The sequence below is a fragment of the Halyomorpha halys genome, unplaced genomic scaffold (assembly GCF_000696795.3).
Source record: "Halyomorpha halys isolate HHAL.00 unplaced genomic scaffold, Hhal_1.1 Scaffold455.1, whole genome shotgun sequence".
In the NCBI taxonomy this organism is placed as follows: domain Eukaryota; kingdom Metazoa; phylum Arthropoda; class Insecta; order Hemiptera; family Pentatomidae; genus Halyomorpha; species Halyomorpha halys.
In genome coordinates, this window is record NW_027111717.1 from 891,543 (window position 1) to 918,637 (window position 27,095).

General features: G+C 30.9%; 4 protein-coding genes across 14 annotated transcripts in view; 1 reads left to right on the forward strand and 3 right to left on the reverse strand.

Annotated features, from left to right (window-relative positions):
• The window catches only part of LOC106682972 (facilitated trehalose transporter Tret1), a 6,124-nt gene extending 4,088 nt beyond the window's left edge, over nucleotides 1-2,036 (reverse strand). The window contains exon 1 of the mRNA XM_014424147.2: nucleotides 1,944-2,036. Coding sequence (XP_014279633.1) covers nucleotides 1,944-1,995 — 52 coding nt within the window. The 5' untranslated portion in view covers nucleotides 1,996-2,036. The remainder of the gene's footprint in view (nucleotides 1-1,943) is intronic.
• Nucleotides 1-27,095, forward strand: part of LOC106682966 (dystrophin) — a 616,519-nt gene that overhangs the window by 403,180 nt on the left and 186,244 nt on the right. The window contains exon 42 of one of the 9 annotated variants that reach the window (XM_067049749.1): nucleotides 16,350-16,582. The exons of the other annotated variants lie outside the window; for them this stretch is intronic. Coding sequence (XP_066905850.1) covers nucleotides 16,350-16,531 — 182 coding nt within the window. The 3' untranslated portion in view covers nucleotides 16,532-16,582. Of the gene's footprint in view, nucleotides 1-16,349; nucleotides 16,583-27,095 lie in introns of those variants that run through there. 9 annotated transcript variants of the gene reach the window in all.
• Nucleotides 14,216-20,009, reverse strand: LOC106682968 (facilitated trehalose transporter Tret1). The gene is made up of 2 exons (XM_014424142.2): nucleotides 19,808-20,009; nucleotides 14,216-15,937 (listed from the first exon to the last, which is right to left on the reverse strand). Exons 1-2 carry the CDS (start codon nucleotides 19,866-19,868, stop codon nucleotides 14,571-14,573), a joined length of 1,428 nt encoding a protein of 475 aa, XP_014279628.1. The 5' UTR covers nucleotides 19,869-20,009; the 3' UTR covers nucleotides 14,216-14,570.
• Nucleotides 24,246-27,095, reverse strand: part of LOC106682970 (facilitated trehalose transporter Tret1) — a 47,069-nt gene continuing 44,219 nt past the window's right edge. For all 3 annotated transcript variants that reach the window (XM_014424145.3, XM_014424146.2, XM_067049752.1), the window contains exon 2: nucleotides 24,246-25,807. In XM_014424145.3, the coding sequence (XP_014279631.1) occupies nucleotides 24,468-25,807 (1,340 nt within the window). In that variant the 3' untranslated portion in view covers nucleotides 24,246-24,467. The remainder of the gene's footprint in view (nucleotides 25,808-27,095) is intronic.

The window sequence follows — 27,095 nt, forward strand, 5'->3', positions numbered from 1 at the left end:
GACACCACAAGTGACGGGCTTGGGAGTGGGAACTCCTGTTAAATATAATTAAGGTAATTGAATTGCGGTGACTTAAATAGACGTGTAAAGTTGTCGGAGTAGATCACTACAGAATTACTAAATGGATTGTGAATTCGCAACCGGCCAGTGGAGGTCCCAGGGACTGACTGTAACGTGTAACGTGGGTGAAAGGACCATATCTTGTTATAGTCTTGTAGACACTCATAATCTCATAAGACTAGTCAGTCGCCAGTATTTTCAAATCATCCAGGGCGATGAAACAGTCTATGTCCTACGAAGAGTGCTTTAGAACTTAAATATAAAAGAACAGTTTGCCATTTTGCTATTTTTTGAAATGTAGTCAGTTGTTGACAGAGTCTAGTGACCTAGCGTGTTCCTGCAACAGTAGATCTATGAAGCACCGAGTAACATATACACTAATATTTCAAGATAAACGAATAAAGGTTGAAAGTACTTACTATGAAGCAAAAGCTACCATAGAGGGGTAATGCCTATTGAAAAGTTCAAGAAAGTTAATCTACAGAGTTATTTTTCCCATTACTTTTGATAATTTTTGTTTTAAGGGCTGAGAGTGTTATCATTTTTATATTATCATTTATTTTTCTGTTCCTAAGTAAAGATTTTATTACCCTATTTTTTTAAAAATATTTATTTATTGCTATTTACAACTGTACATTATAATACATTAAGTAAATCTGATCAAAGTTAAATTGGAGTGTTACAGGCGTGTAAAGAAATTACCCATTGGTAACACTCTAATGACATTTTACATTAGCTGGTCTCGTGGCCATATTCTTTTCAGGCGCCTCGGAGGATTGTCAGGAATGGAAGAGGATGCAAGGTTAGAAACTAGGGGGTTTGAGTGGTTAGGGAGGTTATAATGAAAGAAGTGATATCTGTTCGGGCTAGATCGGTTACATAGGGAACATTAAGGTCTTTATGTATGATTTTATTTGTGACAAAGTAAGGAGCATTGAGGATTTTACGAAGAATTTTGGAATGTATGGATTGAATACGAGAGGAATTCGAAGGTTCAGTGGAGCCACAAAGCTCAAATCCGTATATCCAGATTGGCCTTATTACAGTCATGTAGATAGTCTTTTGTAATATGTTGGAAGTTTAGACCGTTTGTCTAGTAAGTGCTGTAATAGTCGGAATCGATGTGCACTTTCCTGTCTTTTCAGTCTTGTGTGAGGATTCCAGGATAATCGTTTGTCATTACCCTAATTTAGATATAAAATAAAAAAACAAAAAAAAAACGAATAGCCAATTTATCAGTAAGGATTATAAAGTTTTCGTTATCCTAATCCGATTTTAATGTTTTCGGATTCCCATAAAAGCTACTAAGCTTGCTAAGAACAGGGAAAAGTAGTTGGCTATAGCTCTTTAATTGGAATGTGTTGAGCTTTTTGTGTTATGCATATGTTACTGATGGAATAAGTGAAACTTTGACTACTATTGTTTGAAGAAGAGAATTAATTGTGATAAATCCGGAATATGAGGTTTGTATTAAGTTTTTAAAGATCTGAAAATGCAAATAGTGTGAACTTTCGCATTTCTTTTCAGAAATCTAATACGTGAGGAATAGTACGAGACGAGGAACTATTAATTAATCATATTAAATTACATGTGATGAGTTCTTGTCAGAATCAAAATAAATATAGGCTGAAATAGGAAAAAATAATTTTGATTAGGAGTTCCTCATTTTATTTTTGTGAAGGTGTTTCTTGTTTAAAGTTTGGACCTGAGTCTTTGGTGTTGAGAATCACCGATTTTACCGACATCGCATCTCTTTCTTTGCGTAGTTGTGATGACTATTACAAACTTTTACAAATTATTATTTGGTGTGGGAAATTCAACGCTTTATTGCTTAAAGTTTTATTTCGCTTAAAATGATATGATTGGCTAAAAAATCACCTTACCAATAGTCGCAAATCCATATTGTACTAGCACTGCACCACTGACTAGCTTCATTTCGTTTTCATTCAGGACTTATACTATCTTTCTCACTGCTCAGCTCTCACTGCCTTCAACAATACCAGCTTCCTTTATCTCTTTGTTATCTTAGATAGGTAGCAAAAGTCTCTAGCAGAATCCTCGTAATTCCACATAATTTGCAGCTTTAACTCCGTGTTGTGAGATTTAGTGCTGCGTTGTAAATTCACTATTCTCTCTTTTCAAGGATATTACCCGGGATGCTTTTTTGGTAGTTAATATAATATCCTCGTCATCGTATGTTTATTCCAATCAGTATTATTACTTACTCGATTGTTGTATCTGTTATATAAACTGTATCTATCCCACGGAGATTGATTTAATTTTAATTCTTATAGTTCGTATTTTTTGAAATCATTATTTTACTGAATTTAATGATACTAATGCTTTAATAATATCCTTATTAATTAGTGAGAAAATTCGGGAGTTGGCCACCAGCCGTGATAGAGTGAAAATCGTGTCTATGTTATTTTGTGTTAACCAAAGTTGAAGTTAATCGAATTGGTTCAAGATTTAGTCCAGTGATGTACATTGTATAGTTCTTTATTGATGTGTAGGTGGGAAGAGAAGAATTAAAACACTACAGGCATAATTTTGATTGGCTTAATCTGAGAGGGCAGTGGATCTGAGGCTGGGAAGTTGCCCGTTCAAGCTGGTTCTGTAAGTCTAGCTCTTATCTAACCTTAACTGGTTTCATCTAATTCAAAGCAACTGATAGGTGATTTAATTTTCTTTGAAGTGCGAATAACAATTGATAATTTCATAAAATAATGAAATCTGCCACACTTCATCCAATTTTGATGGAAATTCGAAACAACAGTAACAAAACCAAGACAATAAAAGAATCTCTACAAAAAAAAATGCACACTTTATTAGAAAGTGTGACAACAGAACTCAAATACGTAATAAACAAGACTGATGAGCTTGAAAAATCAAACATTTTATTAAAACAAAGAATACCTTATTTAGAGAAGATAAATAAAATAATAACTAATGTATGTATGTATGTTACAAATGTAGAAAGCCCAGCGTTGGTATATTGTTTGTTATTAGTTTATTTAAACGATCTTTAACTCACAATTTTTGTAAAATTGCTACAATTTATTATTTATTTTATGTATCTCAGAGGCGAACTCTATTTGTATGGGAGTTGTCCCATTGAATCGGTTTTTCACATTTTTCCGATTTTCTCGAGAACAACATTAACAATTTTTATTAAACTCTGTATGTGAACGTATAATTGAATGGTCTTTAATGTCAGGTTGTTTTTATCCTCATTGGAATCGTTTTACAGGGCTTAAATGTGCATTTTTCGAAAAATATTCTGAAGTACCTTTAATTTAGTTTTGTTTTCTAAAATAAACAGTTTTCAAAGAATTTAATAAATTAACAAAGGATAAAAAAGTAAAAATAAAAACATCCGATTCAAACGAAAAGAGCCGAGACCACCCAAACTTTCCTGATAGCATTGCAGCTTCGTTATACATGTTAAACTGTTATATTTTTGTAAAAAAACAAAACAAAAAAACTTATATTTATACCTATGTTCAATAATAATTGTGTCAAGTAGTTTTCGATAAAATCGAAAAAAAAAATCTGAAAAATCCATTCTATAAAATGGCACTTACGGTCAGTCGATTTTATCGAAAAAGTCACATCCCAGGTATATACTGATCTTAAATATTTTATTTAAGTTTTTCACGACTTTCCGTTTTTGAGTTAGGCTGTTCACTGACACCCACACACAAACCAATTTGCGAGACTAGGATGTTTGGACTCAGGGCATCTCAAAACATGTATTTCCGTCGAATTCGAAGTTTTACACATTTATAATACTTCTCCTTACTTTATATTCCTACTTTCTCTTACTTTATATTCCATATTTGGCTAAGTGAAAGTTTTTGGGGTTCGGTGGGAGTAAAAGTCTATTATTGCAAATTTATTGGGGCGTTCGTTGCTCAGGTGGTTGAGGTCTTTGCCACCCGGATCTGGATACTTTGGTGGTGCCGGTTCGAATCTGGCCTGGGGTGTCCATTTTTCATTGCTGTGGCAGTCCCACGTAGTGAAGGCTTGACCCCATGCTATGGTTAAAACAGGTTTCGAATTCTGCGATTATGTACCGAGGGTTAAATTCAACATGATAGAATAAGGAGGCAATATTTGTTGGTATCTATTGGAAGTAATTTTATGAATTTACAATAACCTTACTAATTGTTGTCTTTTGATTTTTTTTTTAAATTTTCACGACCACTGATTTGATTTCCCCGTTTGTATTTCCCATGCTGTTACACACGAAGGAGAAAATAAAATTCTTTCAAGAAGACCAAAACGTAAATTCTGGAAATAAAATTTCCATATTTTACGAGAGGTTCAATTCATACAACATATCTTAAAATCAGATGTATCTCACCTTTTGTAACATAGCCCTCTTTTTTTAACTATCTTAAAATCCTGTCTAAGCTTCGATTTGCCCTAATTACTCTCTACAGAAAAATACCCTTATTACAAAGATTTTGTGAAGGTTAGAAAGCTGAAATGGGTCCAGTTCATTCTGGCTATAAGAGGGCCACTCATGTGTTTAGAGGGAAATTAAAGCCGACTGAATTATGAGGTGGTTGGCAGTGAGATTGGTGTTTTATAGAACATTAATATAAAACTCATATTATTGTGTCAATTTAAAACCAAGTGAAACTTATTTCGCCTCTAAACGTTGGCACGATAAAGTAGTATTATTTTTCATAAGTGTTATTCACTCCACTCATCGTACCCCCGACCATCTTGTATTCAATCTACGAACAAGGAAAATTCGTTATTAAGACTGAAATATTTATGTTTTAGCTAAACTGTAACAATGTTAACAGTCTTAATTATAAGCAATAGTTGTGAGAAATTGTATGCATACATGCTTAACACCCCACTACTGGAAATTAGTTGTCTATGGCCAGGACTGCCGATGGGGGCGCAGCGTGACAACACACCAGTCTACCAACCTAAAGGTTGTCAGATCGAGTCTCGGTCCAACCCGGGCTTTGTTCAAGTATAAAATAATACAAAACTCACAACCTCCCCCCAGACATTTTTGAGGCCCGTGAGCCAATGGGTGGCATCTAGAAAAATAAGCGTGGGTGCGACGAATCCACCCTACGAAAAGATAACATCAAGAAAGGCGCGATCCTAATACATCGCACGAGGACTTAGGATAAATAAATAAACCACGACTGCGATAAATTATGAATTATTTCTTAGTTCTGACAACCTTTTAACAATTTATAAATATTTATTGGTTTCATGGCTGTTTGAAATTCTATTTGTTTTTACAGTTTTGAGGTTAACGAAGTATTGTTAAACTAAAAACAGCGTTTCTTAGAAATTGATTTTCTTATACATTCTCTTTTCCGATTTTAAACGGTTTTAGTCTATCTACTTTTAATTATATTGATCTTAGTTTCTTAAAATTTTATGTGATCATTCGGTTTATATGTAAATATTTTTATAAAATATAAATCTGTTGATTGTATTGTTTGATAATTTTAGTCGCTTCGGTTATTAATTGAGCTCATTTATGCAAAACGTCAATGATATAACAACCTTTATGGTAAAATTAGAGTATTTAATTCAATTAATTAGTCAATTAATTTAATTGAATTGAAACCAGTTTTGAACTGGGTAGAACTTCCTCTTATTGTTAAAATTGGATGAATATCTCAAACTAACTATTTTTTAAGGTGTTACACTGTTAAACTGGGTCAGGAATATCTCATGAAGCCTTGCATTTGGGCCTAGAAACGAAAAAAAAAAATTATATAGCTCATGAACGTACAAAAAATGTCGTATTTGGTTTCTTTTTGCAAATGTTTGTTCATTGTCAATTTTGATTGATTCTTCTATAGAAAGGGAAATTATTTGTTTAGAAACAATCTTATATAGGTACATTCTGTAGTTCTATGTTTGATATTTATCTACTAGAGTACTGTATTTATCAATCTCCACCTTATATTATTCTTTATTAGAACTTTTCATTTTAAAATAGATTTTCTGGGCCTTTGGTCCATCTTTAGGTGTGCTGCAATTTTCAAAACATTTCTTATTAATGTAAGTACTAGTTAATAAGAAACGTTTTATAATTTCCAGTGTATAAGAAGCATATTATTTTAAAAAATAAAATTTCTAATAAAGAATTTTTTACATTAATAAACAACACGGTGAATGATCTTCACTATATTAGTAGATAACACATTCAAATCTTCCATCACTAAATACTAAATTTACATTTATCATTCGTTTATTTGTACTTAACAGGGAAGCTTTAATAGTGTATAAAGCATTAATTATTAAGATATGGGATCGAATGCTATGGTGCCTGTGCTAATAGCCATCGAAACATGCAAATCTACAAAATCGAACATTAAGAACAATAATGCACCGTAATAAAAAAGCAGAAACTCTTAAAATCGTTGCTACTCTACCATCAAAACTATTTTATTTTTACAGAATTATCTTATAATAAATGGATAAATTATTATCCATAAATTTTAATTTATTTGAAAAAGAAATAACATATCTAAAAAATGTACCCTATAACAATAAATTTGGTAAAAGTGCCTTAAACTATATCGTGCCATATCTGTTCAATCGCTTACCAGATAAACTAATAAATCAACCACAAATAAAACTAAAAAATAAATGTTTAACTGGGTACTTTCTTACTTCTATGTTTTCCAATAAGTAATTTTGATTCACCAAATGACCATATCTGCCTTTTTTTCTGAACTCCATATAATCATTCATTACATTTCGATTAAAATTAGCAATTTATGTGTGCTTAGTAATAGATTTTATTTATTTAGATAATATTGGATCCTTATTTTTATCATATTCTGCATTATCTTGTTTTATTCTCATTATTGTATTAATTCACTAATTATAAATTAGCAGCTTTTTTAGTCACCTCAAACTCATTTCAGTTATTTTTATTATTTTATTTTATTTAATAATTATTACTTTTTAATTTATTTTCATTTTGATAGTTGTTAATTAAGTTATTAAATGTATCTCTTGAGATCAATTCTTATTACACTTATCTGGCTTAAAAATTGTATAGGCTCCACAACGCCCTAGTAGTCTAAACTATAGCATTTACATTTCACTTCTGTCTTTCATTTTTTGTGCTATTTTTTCACCGACCGATGGGTGTCATCTGGTCGGGCCATGTTGAATGTAATTTTTTTAAAATAACAAAAAAAAATTTCTGGTTTCAGTATTTCTCTTCAAATATATTAATTATAACTTAGGATTTTTTTTTTTTTTTTTTTTTTATCTTCATTTCGTCTTCCAACAATACATTCTTCAGAACATTATCCTCTTTCTTAATTACATTTATTTCTTTAACTCCACTTTTTTTTTGTCTGTATCCTATTGTAGTATTTATTTAAACTAAATTGTCCAATCAATAAATTTCCTGAAAATTATTTATGATAACTAATATCTTGGTTTCCAAGTTTCCACGCGGGCTCCCCTTGGATAATGAGAGGTTTCTCCTTGAAAAGGCCGAAATTGATGAGCTAAGTTGGAGAATGAAGAGGAGGGTAGGAGAGCAGGTACTTATATGGGTCCGGGTCGTTAAAAGTTTCGGTTCGGCTTGGTTTCGAACCCAGTTAGCCAAGGTTTCGGAATAAACAGAAATTAGCAACTCTGAAGTCGTAATAGGCACTAGGTCCTCGATATAATAGGCTTGCAATATGGCCGTCTACTTTATAGTACTGTCATTGCGGCTCCCAATTGCGCATTTAAAGCTTTCTCTCTCTGGTATCAAACTCTCTCTTTTGATAGTTTTGCATTTATAATCAAAAGGTTAATATTTGTTATAACTAGATATTTTTGAAAACATAATTTAATTTCAATATTCATTGATTGGGTAGGATTACTTGACGTTGGATCAAATACTTGTCTTATTCTGAAAGACATTTGATGTCATCATTCTAAGTTCTTCCTACTGGATTTAGGATAAAGCAAGTCTCGTTGATTTATGTGGAGTAGAGTAACAACAACTGATGTCTAAAGTCCAAGTCCTCTGAAAAAAATAAAATTTAATAAGGTTTTCAGAAACGAGAATTTACATTTTTTGTTTTAGTACAGTATTAGGGGTAAGATACAGATTTAATACATTCTTCGAATGACTTTGTGAACAATTGTAGTTAAAATTTCAGTAGACTATATCAATCTAAATTGTTAGAAACAATCTAGGCTAATGTAAATTCATTAATTATGTGCGCAATTTGACAAAATAGGTATCATCTACGCCAGGGATCCTCCATGGCCACATTTTATTTTTATTTATAGCTATTCAATAATTTCCGTTTAGTAATTTTTTTAAATAAGAATTATTTTATTATAGATATAACTTAGTTTTAAAAATAAATATTTTGAAATTTATCGGAAATAATTAATAATGGTTTTGGAGCAGGGGGGAGGTTGCCATAACCCTACTCTCTTTCTTGGCAAAAATTACGCTTAGGTGTTGGGATTAGGCCACACCCTTTTAATGCAAATTTACGATTAGTAGAGATTTTGGACATAAATGTAATTATCTGTAAAACTGTTTATTTAATCGCAAATATGAAGGAAATAGAAGTTGTAGTAAATATTATTTCTAATCATTTGGGTTATCTGTAATGAAAATCCATTGAGCCGTTCTCAAGAAATTCCTGCTTCTTTTTTTGTTCTTTTCAAACTCATTTCAATGTGAATATTAAGGATAAAGAAATAGATTTATTGCTCAAAAATGTAAGTAATGAATATAAAATTGAATTATCTTAATCAATTTTTCAATTATTGTTTTCCAGGAACAGTTAATAAAAATTAATTTATTTTAAGGAAAATATAATGTTTGATACAATTATTAAAATTCTTTATTAAAATACTTTAAACATAATGTTTATTATAATTGAATTAATGTGACTGAAAATTAATTGTGATTAAAAAAATATACGCTTGTTTTGATGGACCCCCAATTTTTTTTAATTGCCCTGCCTGGTTATTTCTAGCATACGGGATGCCTGAAGCCACGCCTACGAAAGGAATAGACCCCGCCTTTCCTTTTGGTGTCACTTGCCCTAGAAGCGTACTCCCTCCATTATACTCCTTCCAAGTTTTGGACCCTGCTGGTACAGGTTATATGAGGCGGGCTAACTATCGCTAATCAATGTTAAGTGTTAAAATTCTTTACGTTCGCAAATTCAAATACAGCCCTTCTTAATGATACTGTTTCTTATTCTGATGGGATTAAATATATATATTCTGTATTAATTTATAAGTAATTCCAAGAATAAGTTGAAACGTGTACGGAACATCTATCCTCTTCTCTGCCGCATCCCCCGACATGCTAGGAAATTGAAAATTATTCGTTTAGAAATGCATGTCGTTGCACGTTTATTGTGCATTACCTATTAACTAACACTAAAAAATCAGGAAAATTTAACACAAAACAGTTTTAACAATATGTCCTGACCCTAATATGTACTGACCTACCCTCCCGCGGCCCATTTCCAACCCTCTGGCTACTTGTTATCTGCATATCACCGGTTGGAAACCACTGTTTTTCAGTGAGATTGTAATTTGTTGGGGGCAGCTTTAGGTTGGAAGAGACACTTATAACTTAGAATCTCGGGAATGGATTTCTGATTCATCTTATTTTTTTATGTAAATGAGCCTTAGACGCCATTAGCATTGGAATGCCATCCAGTGCGCATGTTGTGGGCTGGTAACGTATTCTATACTTCATCCTACAGGTTCCAGTTCATGTATGGATTAGATGGAAATTGGCCTGACTAGAAAGGATGTCATTTCCTTTATCGATTGCCATATCGCGCTATAATTATTTAAAAAGAAAATATAATTTTATTCGGAAGTGTATTTTTATTTTAATGAATATTAATTGACGATAATAATGAAAATTATTTGACAATTCAATATATCGAATAATTGCTTATAATTAATATTGAATTTAGTTATTGATTAGAGTAGATAAAATTTATGTATTCATGCTTGAACTATACAGAACGTTACACTTTGGCATGCATCGTAGCACTAAGACCTCTCTACCTGACTGCTATATTAGTATTCTAGGGTAGAGACCAGACCTTTAGTCTTGGTATGACCTTTACCCTCTAGGCATTCAAAGGAGCGTTTACTATACCTGCTTCTATTGAATTTCATACGGAAAGTTCCTAAACTACTATAATTATTCTAAATTATTAGTTGTTAATTATAAGATATTAGTGATATAAAATTTGTTTCTTAATTTATAAGGCGATTTTTTTATTTATGTCCTCTTTTAGCCTTCTTATTCGATATGGATTGATTTTCATACTTTCTCCCTTCTCTGTCTAACGACGTTTTGAATATGTAATATACGAATGTATGCATACATTAGCGCGCACTCAAACTCCCCATCACAAATTCGTAACTTCTTGATATTTTTGAATTTTGATTGATCATACTACTTCACTTGCCACCTTGGAAGGCGAAAATAAAAAAAAATTATAAGGGGAAGATTGTCGGGAGTTTGGTCAGCAAAGATACACACATAAATAATTCGTTTATACCTGAATTTCAGGCCTTCATTAGGGCTGAAAAATAAAACGAGATTACAATCTTAATTCCGAAAAATAAAAATAAAATAATAACAAGCAAATTTGGAAATATTCATAACAGTAAGATAAGTAGATAGATAATAGTTAATATTAATTGAAGATAAAGATATTTATCTAATTATAAAATATAATATTTATTTTTATTTATCGATTGCTTTAAAAATTCTCATTCTCGAGGCGTGAATAATGAATATCAACTTTGTGCTAAGAATACTACAGTTCAACAAAATATAACATAGCAATATGATTGAAATCGGGAGAGTTCGGGTACGCTCGGCTCTCTCCGATTTTCCGGCATATATACTGCTGTATTTACTTTTCCATTGTTTTTCCTTTAATTAATTATCAAATTCTCTCATAGTTCATATTTATGCATGTTTCATTATCGTTAACAACAAAAAATGGTTAATTATTTCAAATAAACAAAATTAAAAATTAATTAAGATGAAGATCTTTTTGAAAAATTGGTATTTAAGTACTGTTGAACTATTTCAATGAGTATAAAATTAAAATACTGACTTACCCAGTTTAATCGGAATCGTTTGAACCAATATTGATAAAAAAATCGAATCAAAATTAGTGTGAAAAATTGATTCTTTAAGGTGATATTTCTGGCCATTCGATTTTATTGTTTCTGTAACATCCTAGGTATATACCCACCATAGATATATGATTTCAGCTTCATACTACTTTTTGTATTGTACCTATAATAGGTTTATAAATTTAAAATAAATAGGATATCAAAATTTGACATAGTTTAATTAAAATAAGAAGTTTATATGGTTTAATAAAGAAAACAAAAAACAAAAATAATAATGATGGTTAGTTGAATCTTACCTGAAACCTGTAACACTTCTTAACTTGTAACAGTATATATTTTATACTTAGAATGAGTTACTAACAAATTCCAAAAAATATTATTTATATATATAATATTTTATGCCTACTGAAAGTACTATATACGCCTTTATGATTCTTGACGTAATAGCTTCTTCTCTATTCCCTTAAAAGTTCAACTGTTTTGAAGATAATTTGCTGAAACATTCTATTTATCTGATCTAGTTTAAATAGATAAATAAATGCATCTATACATGCATACTTTTTTTTTGCATATGTAGTTTTTTGCCATTTATTTAAATATATAATTGTCCAAATAAAGGTCCATTTTATGGTAATCGAATTTTAAAACAACTTTTATTATTATTTATTAGATACTCATTCATAAAGGAACATAGACTGGTTATGAGTGCGCTTTAGGAAAGAAGGAAAGATGGATTTTTCATGAACTTGAATATTTTTTATTATTTTTGTACTAATAAATTAATGATATGGAATAATTTACAAAAATATACAGATGCTCTTAAAATAAACTAAGCTAACCGAGTTAGACAATAAAAATAATTGTTTGTAATCATTTATATATAAATTAATTATTTTAAAATATTACACAATAATAACATTGGATGAAAATTTGCGTCTTTTGATATCGAACATTCCATATTATTAATCATTCTGATATGTATATAAAGTTTTTAATAAATAAATTTTACATTTGTAGAATTCATTTTTACATGGCCATTCTAGTACAAATAGCAAATAGTAATTGATATTATTTTTAAAGATATATGCCATAGTGATAGTAATTTTATTATGAATATGATTGTTTAATTATTATTACTATTGAGATTTTATGGATTTGTTTTTACTTTATAATTTAAATTTTATATATTTTGAAACTCCTTTCTAGTAATATGTTTATGTTGATATGTCTTGTCCTATCTTCAGGTCAACAGTCTTATTAATTAGCTTGTCATTTTGATCTTTATCCATAATTATATTTTTCGTTCTTAATTAATGAACATATTTTATAATATGTGCACTACTTATAAGTATTTTAGTTTCACTGGGGTTAGATTCCAGCCGGTTTGGTGAATGCAATAGTGAAACTAAAACACTTTCAAATAGTGTTAATTATAAAATATTTTATTCTATTATAGAATTATGTATATGCATTAAAATGACAATTTATCTACTTATGATAGTTGGTTCTAAAGATGGGTGAAAAACACCGAAACGTTGATGAAAAATGTATGATATAGGATTAATGATATTAATAAGAAGAAGTTTTCACAAAAATAGCAATACTTATGGGTATAAGTTTGTATGGTGTAAGCCGAATTTTGTTATTTCCTTATATTTCATGTAACTATATTAAAAACAATACATAGAACGAAGAAAAAGGAATGAAAGACAAAAAAACACTTATCATAGCTATTGGGTAGAAAAGGAAAATAAATATCTATTTATGTCGTATTGAAGGTTTCTAGTTGCTACATAGCATATTTTAAGTGATTTCTTCTGGGTGATGTGATAAACTCCTACCGGAGGTTCTGATGAAGATTTAGAAATTTTTAAAATAAAAACATATTAAGTCTAGTTTTAAACTTGTTAGTCTTGTAGTCTTGTTTTTGAACTAGTAAAAATCCTTCTACTTTTCCACTTAACTTAAATTGATTTTCAACGATACATAAATGTATATGTGTTAATTTCTGCAATTAATGTATTAATTTATGATTGGATAGAGGGAGAGTGAGATAGATTGTCTTCTTTGATAAGAGAAAGTATGAGATTTGAAGAAGGCGGTGAGCTTTGGAGTATGGCTTAAATGTTTTCAATATCCCAGCGTAAAAAGTGCTTGGATCTATGGAGCGGTTCCAAAATGTTCCACCCTTAAACCGTTGCTCGTGATATACCCACCTCTAATTGTAACTACTTCAATTAACAGTAATAATTATACATTATTATAAAGGGCTTTTCTTAACTCGTTATTAAAATTTGATTTGTTATTTAAACAAATTCTTTTTCATTATCGACCCATACATTCGGTCATGCCTATATACTAGTTTTCATGTTTTTTAAATTTTTTTTTCGCGAAAGAAGTTGTCTTATATTTAAGATTAAATTTAATAGAATAAAAATTTTCCTATTCTATTAAGTTTTGCAGATATTTTAAAATACATCTTTTTTAATTAAATGTACACTTTATAAAAGTGTAAATTTTATAAAAGGATTAAAAAAACAAAAACAAAACGAAGGGTATTAATTTTAAAGAAATTCTGTCTATTTAAATGTGGATATATATTATTTGAATTCTGGCCTTATATTAAGTTATATTTAATATTTAATAATTAATATATTTAGTTATATTTAAATGATTTATAACTTCAGAACTAACATATTTCGTTTAATTTTTTATATCATGTGTCGTATGATTACCATGTCATCAATTCTTTACTTTTCTTATCTGTGTACTCGTTATGCATTCATTTAGCTAGCTATACAGCTGTTTTTCTTTTCATTGTATGCACTTTTTCATATTTATTTCCAAGCAGTATATTTGTTGGGGATTTATTTGTGTACTAATTTAGAGTAATTTATATTTTCAAGACAGTCAAGTCAGGATTTATTTATAAAAAAAAAAATTAAACATGAAATTAGGATTCTGATAATCAAGAAATAGAAAATGATTTACAATTAAAAAAAAAATATCAATTTTTACTATCGTTTAATATACAAATTTTATATACAATTATATACAAACGTTTAATAAATTATACAAAAATATACATATTTTCATATCTTCGTAGATATCTTTATTTAATAATTGTTCGTTGGCGCTTTAGGGAGTAAAACATTTTAGTTCTTTTTTTTTAGTAGCAATTCTCGAACCGAAATATTGAAATCTTTATCTGGCAAATCTTTGTTAGATCGATATTATTAGAAAACCGATAAATCCTGGAATCAGAGATACTATTTTTATTTTTTTTCTTCATTTTCATTTCATTTACATTATGATTATTTGTTTATTGTACACATTTTAACAAAATATGTACAAACTTTTTTTCACTTCCCTGTTTCCGTTTTTATTTCGTCTTCTTTTACATACTCTCCTGTTTCTCTTTTCAAAATGTTCTGGATTTCCATGAATGTTTTTCCTTTAGTTTCAAATACATAGAAATGTGAGAAAATTACACATACAGCACCGGATGTGGCGAAGTAAAAATACATCCATTCTACTCCCCAACGATCCGACACTTCCAAGAATATTCGATTGAGTACGAAAGATGTAGTTGCGAGAAATATTGCGGATATAGAACCGGCGTGACATTTGATGTTGGTCGGGAACAGTTCCCCGACAAGAGTAGAAGGTACAAAGCCGATACCTATCGAGTAAGTGAAAGAAACGGCGACGAGGCAGGCATAAGGTACCCAGAGCCAGGACGACACGTCGTAATGGTGTGTACGGAAATAGTAAAATAATCCTGCGATCCCTTGGACAGCAGAGCAAGAAGCGGCCGAAGCCATAAGCAACTTCTTGCGTCCCCAGGTCTCCACCAGTGCTGAAGGCAAGTAGTTGGCCACGACAGATACACTGCTATAGATGACCATGTAGGTCGCCCTGCTGAAGCCTCCTCCAGTTTCTGGAAGGGTGACCATGGAATAAGCAACGGTCGGGCTCAGTCCGCACGAGCGCTGTAACAGTGACAGTGCTGTGATGATGAGCATTGCCCTCCTCATCGATGCAGTCGTAACAAGGTCAATGAATCTTCCTTTCTGTTCCATATCCGTTGCGACTGTCTCTGTCACGAAATTAGCTTCCATCAGCAGTGCTTCGTTGTCTTTCTTTACTTGTCTATACTTGGACAAAGATTTAATTGTCCTTTTCTCCTTCTCTTTCATGGCTAAATAATAAGGACTCTCCGGGACGAAGTAGAAGAATATCCCGAAAAGTACTGGAAGAATCGCGTTAGCTATGTTTACTCCGGTAAAAGAGAGAAAAATGTCTAAAACGTAATCGTAGACCAAACCTATGTTTAGCAAACCGATAAACATAGCGCTCAAGGCTCCGCGTATTTGTGGGCTGGCGATCTCGGCGAGGTAGATGGGGACCACGGCAAAGGCGACACCCTTAGCCATCCCCACCGACAGCCTAGCGGCGTAGAGGTACCAAACGTTGTTAGCAGCGATGACAGCAACGCTGGCGAATATGTACATAAAGGCTGTGCTGTACAGAGTCGGCTTCCGACCGAAGATATCCATGCAATAAGCTGCGGGTATCGGGCTGAGGATGTTGCCGAAGTCCATTAAGGATACCATTGTCGATATCTCGCTTCTGGTTACGTTGCAGCAGTATTCTCCTCTGACCAGTGGGCCGATGGCTACGGCAGCCCATGCCAGCCAACCTCCAGCCGCCATTCCTCCAATTCCCACTGAAATATAACAACCATAGATTAGATTTTTTTAATGGCTAGTTAAATTTGACAAGACACCATTCCTTGGAATCGCTCTAATACTACACTCCCCAATACTCATTATTATTGGAGAACTTGTACCAGTTATTTCTAGCGGACAGTTATTAGCTATTTAGAATACATCAATTGGCATGACTATGAGTATAATACAATTTCGAAACGTCGCTAAAATATATATCAATCACAGTCTAGAAAAAAGTTATAGATATATTAACATGCTAATTGTTTCTAGTGACTTAGATTTATGGAATGATTCGCATGTGTGTTATATATATACCTAATCAATATATTCAAAGTACTTGAATTATTATTTAATTATTGATTTTCTAGATATAAACACGTTTTTAATATTCCTTTTCTTTCTTTTCAGGTGAGCTTTACAATGCCTCTATGCTATCAGATATGAAGGGTAAGCATGCTTATTTTATGTTGCTTGAATCGGATAGAAAACTGTCGCGGATTATTTCCTTGGAAGAAAATATTTCGGAACAATTGCAAGATCTACTAGACGAAGTTAAAATGCTACAGAAAAAATCACTTACTAGCATCTAAGGTGAAGCTCATTTTAAGATTACTTGTACTTGGACAATAAAGTCATTAAATAAGTAATAAACAATTTTGGTTTATTATTTATGTGAATATGATAGTTAATATAATAAAATATCGACTTTTATTGCAATAGAAATCATAACGCGACAGTGTATATTTATACAACTAAACATTTTTTTAATATATCGGTTTATTTAATCTAATTTTGAAGAAAAATTATTTCACTATTTCTTTTATTGAAATAAATGCTAAATTCATTTTAATGTGATATTTAGTGAGTTATAAATTGGTTTATAATACAATGAATACATGGTATTTAGGTACATTTAATTATACATACATTTTTCGAAATTATTATATTTTTTAATATGAATTATTTTCGGGGTCTAGTTTAGTAATTCTCTCACGCAGTGCCCCGCTGTAATATCCGTTTAGGACGATTTACGAGCAAGAATATGAAATGAAATGGAAAGAAATGGGGCGGAAACGCTTTCCAGATATGCTGGTATAATCTTTCTTTGTTTAATATATAGTCCATTCAAAGTTTGTATGAGATTATTTAATATATATATAATAATTTCATTGGTAACAAAGTACTATATTACTTAAATATCTTATAAGTAGAAAAGGAATAACCAAATGTTAGGATAGAACTTAGGTTTTTGAAGATAAAAGCTATTATCAGCCCTTACGCATCGATATATTATGTTTATAATTAAATTTTGATTATGATATAGTATGTTAGTTTTTGAAAATCGCAGAATTATAAATTTTTAATTAATTTTAAATTGGGTAAAATAAAATCAATCACAATATTCTATTTAGTTTAAATAAATGTCGCAAAAAAAAATGTGATAAGCCACAATTTTCTAAACAATTTAATTTTTTTTTAAATCTATCGCATGTTTAATAGCACAATTGCAACGTGTTTATCTATAATGTTATGAAAATGAAGCACATTAATTAAGAATTGTAGATTTTATTTTAAACTGGTCTACTTAAAAATTTTCATTGTATAGCTTGTCATATTCCTGAACTTTCATTTAATTTTAAATTCTCTTTCCTAATTGTTTATTGCCTATTTGAGTTTAAAATGTTAATGGTTCCTACCAATAAAATTTAAAGAAAATCAACATTGTCCAAATCTAAGGAATATTAGCAGTGATACACCGGTAGATGTTTGTGCAAATTCCCATAGAAACCCTTTTTTCTCTAATTCTTTCAAGGTTAATTTTCCCATTTCGGAATATGAATTAAGGACTTAAGAACAAGAGGAAAATCATATATGAAGATTGTTATTGTTATGAATTATTTAGAGTAAAATAAATAAATTAATATGAGATCCAGATACTTCATTAATGAAATATAAAGATTAATATTCATATTAAGTGTTGTATAAATTAATTATATTAATTGTTAAGAGAGGTTCGGCATCTTTCCTCCGCAGCAGCAGTGGCGAACGCCTCTCTATACGTGTTATTGTTTCACAAGATTCAATTATACTTCCCCGTAAAGGATTAAAGTCATTGACCGGGCTTGCATTGACTTTCTGTTTTGTATCATCACAAACAAAAAAATCTAATGATGTCAGGTCTGGAGAGCTTGCGTAACAACAACACATATCCAGTACTGTACGGTCAGTATTCCTGTGGAAGAAAGATCATATGGTTATCATTCAGATTTGAACAACATTTGATATGAATGTTAATGTTTACATTTCATTATTACTGCAGTAATGGTAATATGGAACCAATATTAGTCTGTTTCTAATCTTAAATAAATCGTTCTGTTTATTTATACTAAAATAGTTTTTATCCAAATAAATCATATTGTGAATATCTCCTAAACAAAGGTTAACGGGTATACTTTTTACGACGTATTTTTAGTTCGGACAATAGATCCTGAAACGTTCTGTATAATAATGAAACCAACGTAATAACCATAAGTACTTATTGACTTATTGATCTCTGTAACTCTAAAACGATTGCTTTGAAGCTAAAATTAATCATGACGGATCTCCTTATGCTGTATATGAGAAAGGAGGTTGCGTTTAAGAAAATACGAAGACAGTGATTAAAATATATATATTTATTTCTAAAACAAGAGAAGCCCAAGAGAAGAAAAAAGGCAGTTATCTCACCCCAATTTTTGATTACTTTAATGAAAGCTATGTATAATTACTAGTCAAAACTGATGAGTCTGCCAAGTATAAGTTGGGGGAATAAAAAATGGCGGCTGTTTCAAAGCGATAAAAAAAAAACTAATTTTTCATTCGGAGATCTATATTTCAAAAAGTAGGAACAACACATGAAAACTTAAGAGATCGTCATTTGAAGAAGAGCAAATTTGCTAAAATATGAGCCCTAATAGAGTTATTTGCGTTAAATATTTTTCGAGATATAGCTTTTTAAAAAGCAACATTTCATAAAAATGTTGTATGTACTTGCAGATCAGTAGTTAGTGAATTTATTTTGAAAAATTTATTTCTCAAAAACCATTTGACGTACAGATGTCTATTAGCACTCAAATTAAAGCTAGTTTAATGAGGTATAAATATTTTATGATGTTTATCTTTGTAGGGGTAATAGTTTACATGAAATTTGCTAAAATAAATTGATTTATAGTTGTTCGGACAAATTTTCATTTGCCAAATTTATATTCATATGTGAATATCATATCATCATCAGTGTTCTACTACCCCTACGAAGATAAGTGTCATAAACTACTTTATAGTAAGTTAAATTTCTTTTATTTTGAGTGTTGGCAGACATATGTACGTCTTATGAATCTAGAGATACCTATTCCTACGAAGGTAAAGGTCATATACTTATTTATAGTGCATTAAACTAGCTTTAATTTGACTGCTTATAGACATCTGTACGTCACATAGTTACTGAGATTAATTAAATAACTACTGATCTTTCAGTAGATTTTTAAGAAATTTTGCTTTTTGGAAATCTATATCTCGAGAACCATTGGTCGTAAATAGCTCTTTTAGGGCCAATATTTCAGAAAATATACTCTTCTTTAAATAATGTTCTCTTAGATTTTCTAGTATTATTGGTAGTTTTTGGTAGAAAAAATAATGTTTTTTTAAGATTTTGAAACAGCCGTCATTTTTTATTCCCCCTACCTATACTTGGCAGACTCATCAATTTTGACTAGTAATTATACATAGTATTCATTAAAGTAATTAAAAATTGGGGTGAGATTACTGCCTTTTTTTCTTCCCGGCTCTTGTACTTTATGATAAAAACTGTAAAATGTTTTAAATTTTACCAATAAGTCCGACGCCATACTGATAGAGGACTGCCTTGATGGGTACACGTTTGGTCTCCATGGATAAAGGTAGTCAATCTTGCCAACCGGTGCTGTCCAAACTCCTTTCTCGTCTCTGCTCAGAGTGGCCACGTCTGGTACAAACGGGCTGCTTTATTACAATGTTACGTGTTGACCTACAGTGGAAATTTTAAAGCTAGCTTAAATATACAGGCAACGGCTGTGTATTTAAATCACGTTATCTCCCTCATCCCTTATCTCATAGCAAATAAGATTCTTTCGTCGGTAAAAATAATGGTTCGAATTAAATTTAACTGAAGTTACTGTCACCAAACAAAATGACTTGTGGAATGATTTATCACGCTTTACTTTGCTGATTTACTACAAAATATGTGAGAAACTGTTTCTAAGCAAACCAAACATTTTATGCATATCTTTCGTCATAGCTTTCGTCAGATGGTGTGAGTGACTCTTCAGTCTCCCAGCAGGGTCTTGCAAGGATATTAGTTAAGTGGTTTGTCCGTCCAAGGTTTTTCCAGAGTTTCCAATTTTCCTTCCATTTTAGTTCCATCATAAAATTAATCTAGTGATGATAGTTCTAGGTAAGCTAAACCTGTGTTGTTTTACATTTATAGGATAGCATCTGTTATCGACACTTGGTCCTTAAGATCATGGGTTTGTACGTGAACTCCGCCAATTGGAGGTGATTCCCATTGCATTTGCATTTGGGAAGGGACGAAATACTGCTTAACTAAGTCTGTATCATTGCAATATTCCAGCTGTGATATTAGACTGTTTAGTGAATAATATAGCTGTCCTCTGTATTTCTGAGTTTAACTGAATACCTTTTCAGCAGTCACTCAAGATTCAAAAAGGGTCTTTTCAGGGAAAAAAATCATGACTTCTTTTTGACGTTTCGATTTGTTTTTCGAGGTGCTAAACCCGATTTTTAATTTTCCACCAGTTTCACATCGAAAATTTAAAGAAATAATGCAACGTCAGGCCTTTCTTCAACATTTCGCTTTAACTAGAAAAATAAGCATTGCTCGAAAATAACATTCTATATAAAATTTGCAACATACAATACAGATTAAATTTAATATTTTCTGTATTAATATTCTATGCCTCTAGAGCGTGATATAAAAATAATCCATAGGTCGATTTGATTTGTTTTTCGAGATTCAAAACCCGAACTTCTCGTTTTCAATGAAAATTGAAAGGAATAACGCAATTTGGGTCATTTTTTCGGGTTTTCGCTTTTATTAAGAAGTAATTTTTCTCGAACTTTTTTCAATAATGTAAAAACTCTTCCTTCTAATTGTCCGGTTTTTCCAATCGTCTTGAAATTAATTATTTTACAACTTTGAGGTATAAATGGATCAATTAAAAGGGAGTTTTTCAGAACTGAAAAATGGTCTCTAACGCCATCTAAGTTTAGTCTAAAGCGAAATATGCATTTTGTAGGTAATTTTGTCTTCTTTTTTTTTAAATTTCGAACTAACCCTAGTAAGTCAGTAATTAGTTTTTTATACGTGATCCTCAACAGATTGTAGGTGTCTCTGGTAAATATGAAAAAAAAATCAGTATTGTAAGAATAACATTTTTGTTATAAATTATTTATTTTACACATATATGAGATTCAAATAATTATTTATTTTAAAAAAGTGGTAATAGGAAGACAGTACTGGAGATGTCAATTACTCTAATATGGATGTGTAGAGCCCAAGATGAGAAAAAGGGCAGTAATTTCACCCCAATTTTAGATTAATTCAATGAAAACTATGTATAATTACTAGTCAAAATTGATGAGTCTGCCAAATATACGTTGGGGGCATAAAAAATGGCGGCTGTGTCAAAACGTTAAAAATAATTAATTTTTCATTCGGAGCTCTATATCTTTAAAACTACCAACGACAATAGAAAATCTAAGAGAACATAATGTAAAGTAGGGTAAATTTGCTAAAATATAAGCCCTGATTGAGCAATTTACGTTCAATAGTTCTCGATATATAGCTTTTTAAAAATCAACATTTCATAAATCAAACTTATTGTTGTTAACAACTACAAATCAATTTTTTTAAGCAAATATTATGAAAGCGACTTTTCCTACGAAGGTAAAGGTCATACTACTTTATAGCACATTAAACTAGCTTAAATTTGAGTGCTAAAAGACGTCTATACCTCACTTAGGTCCTGAGATATAGATTTCTCAAAATAAATTAACTAATCACTAATTTGTCAGTACATTTTTGAGAAATGTTACTTTTTAAAAAGCTATATTTCGAGAGCTATTGGACATGAATAGCTCTATTTGGGCTCATATTTCAGCAAATTTACGCTTCTTTAAACAATGTTCTTTTTGATTTTCTGGTGTTGGTAATTCTTAAAATATTGAGCTCTGAATGAAAACATATTGGTTTTTTAAGGAATTGAAACCGCCTCCATTTTTTATTCCCCTATCTATACTTGGCAGACTCGTCAGTTTTGACTTGTAATCATACAAAGTTTGCATTAAAGTAATTAAAAATTGGTGTGAAATAACTACTTTTTTTTTTTTCTTCCCGGCTCTTGTACAATAAACTAATAAGCAATCTTGCCGATTCTTCCACCAAAAAAATTACTCGCTCAGCGCCTTGAAAAACGGCATTACTATTTAACAGTTACTGTAATGTCACATTAGGGCTGGAGTAATCTACTTTGAAAATTACATGTATACGCCTTGACAGTGAATCATCGGGATTAAATAACCATCTTCAAAAAAAATCTTAGTTTTCTAGTTATGAGCGGAAAACTTGAAACAAAGTTCTGAAGTTTTTGTTTTTTTTTATTCGGGTTAAGCACCCCAAATACATATAGAATCGTTAAGAACAACATTTCAATGATTTCTTTCCTCGAAAAACCCTTTATTTACTGGAGTATGTGAAAGCTATACTTAACATGTAAAAATGTTAAAGATTTTTTTGTTGATGATTCTGCAACTGAGTTTTGTAAAATCCAAATATTATTTGGACCCATTAAGAAATTGTCACTGTGTCATACTTACTGTACATTCATTTTCAGATCTTTTTCCCTTTAGTAATTTTTTTCATTTTTTGCAGTTATCTGTTTCATCTGTAATTATTGCAACTCGATTTTTCTGGTAGTCTCGATCAAATTAATTCTCTTGATCCATGGAATTGGTCATTTTATTGTTTTTGAAATCTAATTTTTTGTTTTGCCTCAGTCAATCACATCAATAGCCTTCACTTCAGTACAATTGATTCCATTATTGGTAGGCATGTTTGTTTTATTTATTTATTTTTTTAACAATATAATTTAAAATGAGATCTGGTTTAGATATCCAGTTTCTTGAAGATTTTTAGATTAGAATGAAGATAGATTAATAGAAAGAAATAGATTTCCAACTAGCTCATCTTCGATCAATGAGATCTGCACGATTTTCTGATGAATTTATTGGATTATTTAATGGATATCTTAATCCTGAATATCTTTTGTAGATTAGTTATTTTTAAATGAGGTTATTTTTGTGGTATAAATCGAATGATTTTGACAAGAATTAAAATCAAATTTTCCAAGTACATGAACTTCCTATTGACTTACACCTGACATTCTCAACTAGTGACCAAATTCAAAAGTTTTTTTGCTAAAATTTAAAATGAATGCATTTCAAGAGAAATGTTGTGTTTTGAGAGGTTTTTGTTTCCATTTTTAAATATTTATTAAAGTGTTGATGTTTGGATATTTATAAAAGGTGTTAACTTATATAATATGAAATAATTTATAAGATAAGAACTAGTGTCCTCTATATATATCACCATTTAAGACAAAAATAAAATATAAATAATTATTAATATTTTAGGAATAATTGCTAGTATCAGCATATATATTTTTTTGAAAGACTAAATGAAATTTTTTATTATATAATAATAACAGTACTAAAATTTGCAAGTAGTGTTACCAATTTAGGAGTGCTTATGTCACTTTGGTTATGATGAAATATTTCTAAGAATTTATTTTAAGAAAAATAAAAAATGAGGTTAAACTTAACTAATCTCATAAACGTTCTGATGGAATAAAAATGACCTGTAATAAATTATTTATTATCTTTCCCTTGTCTAACAAGGTCTAGTGAAGATATACGATATAAAAAACACTATTATTATTTTTCATTCATCCTTTAGTATGAGAATATTATTCTAAACCAGTTTTGTATAATGCAACTCAATCACAACAAATGGTATTTGCTCTTGTACGGTTGCTTTTAGGTTGTGTAATCATAAACTCTCACTTATCAGAGGCACCATAATTGTTACCTTCGTACTATTTAATTGAATGTTTATGTGTATATTGTTTTAATGTTGAGTTATTGGTGTTGGTTATATTTGGGTAACTAATAATTTAATTAAACTAAAAAATATAAAAATAATTATATAAAATATCTATTATCAAACTGAGTATATTTACATAACTATTTTTACAAAAATAATTTATTTCATTGAGCTTTCATTATTTCATTGTTTTTGGTAAGCTCAATTATGGTAATTACATTTTTTACCATACACATTATTTTAATGATAAATTACTATAATTAACAGTATAAAATATCATTAAAAACATATCAAATATATAATTAAGATGATCAGTCTTCTTACTCGGTAGCTTATATCACAGGGACCTTTTCAGTTGATTCTTTTAAAATATTCTGGATTTCAACGAATGTTTTCCCTTTTGTTTCGAACACGTATAAAATAGTGAATATCACACATGCAACAGATGTCAAGGAGAAGAAGAAGTACATATATTCTACTCCGAAGTTATCGGCTACTTCACGAAATACCCTATTGACAACAAAAGAAGTCGCTGCAAGAATGATCGCGGAGACAGAGCTGGCGTAGCATTTGACATTGGTTGGGAAGAGTTCCCCTACTAGAGTTGAAGGTATAAAGCCTATTCCTAGAGAGTAAGTTAAGGCGAAAATAATTACACAGCAATATGGTAGCCAGTTCCAAGAACTAACATCATATTTCCTGGATTCAAAGAAGTAAAAGAGACCAGCGGTCATTTGCGTTATGGCACTAGAGAGGGCCGAATATATGAGCAATTTCTTACGCCCCCAAGTGTCTATCAGTGGGGTAGCGATGTAGTTGGCAACAATCAGAATGAAACTGAATATGACCATGTACATCTCCCTGCTAATGCCGCCTCCAGTCTCCGGAAGGGTTATGGTACTATAGGCGAGGGTAGGGCTTATGCCGCTGGAACGCTGGAAAAGTGCTAGCAAAACTATTATCAATGTCGCCCTTCTCATCTCTTTTGTTGTAAAGATGTCGATGAATCTACCCTTTTGTTCTAAATCCTTCTCTACGGTAGCCGATACCATCTTCGCTTCGGCCAATAGTGCCTCGTTATCTCTCTTCAGCTGTCTGTATTTGGATAAAGACTTTATCGCTTTATTTTCCTTCTTCTTCATCGTCAAGTAATACGGGCTCTCAGGTACGAATAAGAAACCTATGGAGAATATGATAGGGATGACGACGTTTGCTATGTTCAATGCTTCATAGGACAAAAGCGCTCCGAAGAAGTAGTCATAAAACATTCCGATATTGAGGAAGCCGATGAACATGGTGCTTAAGGCGCCTCTTATCTGTACATTAGCAACCTCTGCGAGGTATATCGGAACCACGGCGAAGGCCACTCCTTTTGCCAGTCCGGCAAAGAATCTGGCGACGTAGAGATACCAGACGTCGTTGGCGGCGATGACAGAGATGCTGGATATGATATACATGACAGATGTTATGTAGAGGGTGAGTTTCCTGCCGATCCAGTCCATGAAGTAGGAGGACGGTATAGGAGTGAGAATGTTGCCGAGATCCATGAGGGCAACCATAGTGGACACCTGACCCCTGGACACGGTGCAGCACTTCTCGCCTTTGAGCAGTGGCTTGATGGCGGCTGAGGGCCACGCCAACCAGGCCCCGGAGGTCATCGCCCCCATACTGGCTGCAACACAGAGTATCAAGTTTTAATTGTCATATCAATCATTTATAAAAAAAAAAATATATATATAATGTAATTTAAAATAATGCTTATAATACATATTAGAGCTGATAATACATATTATTCTAAAAAATAATACAGAAACATTATAAATATCAAAAATTAAATAAAAATTATAAAAATAATATTTGAAATTGATTGGTTGAATTCTTTATATGATTGTCTATATTCCTAACTAATTAAAGATAATACTAATTATTATTAACATCATAAATATTAATTAACCTCCAAAATATTATTATTGTTAAATAACTTCATTCTGTAAAATTAGAATATGTAATATTTACTGCAAATATCACAAACCAAAACTATAAATATTAAATAACTGATAGGCGGCTGACTTAATATACGTTATTTAGTGCCCTTAACTATTTATTTTATAACAAGAAAGTATCTAATACGCATGAAAAGTTTAAAAATTGAATTGTTAAAATTTTTATAATGTTCTCCTCGATATATACATTAAATTTTTTTAATTTTATTATTATTGAACCTTAATTTTATGGTATTACGATTCTTCTATAACGAAACAAATAAATTCTGGTAGATTTTAATTCATTTGTTTACGATTTTATGGTTATTACAATGGGATTTCTGAAGGGATCGAGAAAAACAAATTGTTATTCGGAGTAAATTTCATATATCCCTAACATATTCATACAATCGATTTGTATGATATATAATCCTTAATTTCATGACATAGGAATATTTGAAGATAAATTTGTAAATAAATAAATTCTGTTAGATTATAATTTGTTCGAACTTGAGAACTTGAAGAAATATTGTTAAATATTTTAAAATTTGTTTTAATACGAAAAAGTTTCAAAATTAATATATTATATTATTAGAGCGTTGTATGTGTAATTTATTTTATACCTATTTAATAAAAATAAGAAAAATAGTGTTCAGCAGGAAACTAGTTTACAAATACAGCTGATATTTTATTTTATGCCTGATATGTTTTGATTTCGTCCGAAGTGATTCGCTGGTGCACTCTTGACCCGGGGTCTATTTTTGAAATCATCAATGCTCCGTAATCATTCCTTTGTATGGGGGCCATCGCGTCATGACTTTAGATAATTCTCAACATTTCAATAAAGCATTAAATCTGCATCAGGAGATAACGTAAACAAATGTGATTATGTTTCGAAAGAGTCATAACTTGTTTACGTGCACATTGTTCGTACTATGGACAACTTCTATTTGTCATTTCAGTATGTGTTTTCCTTAG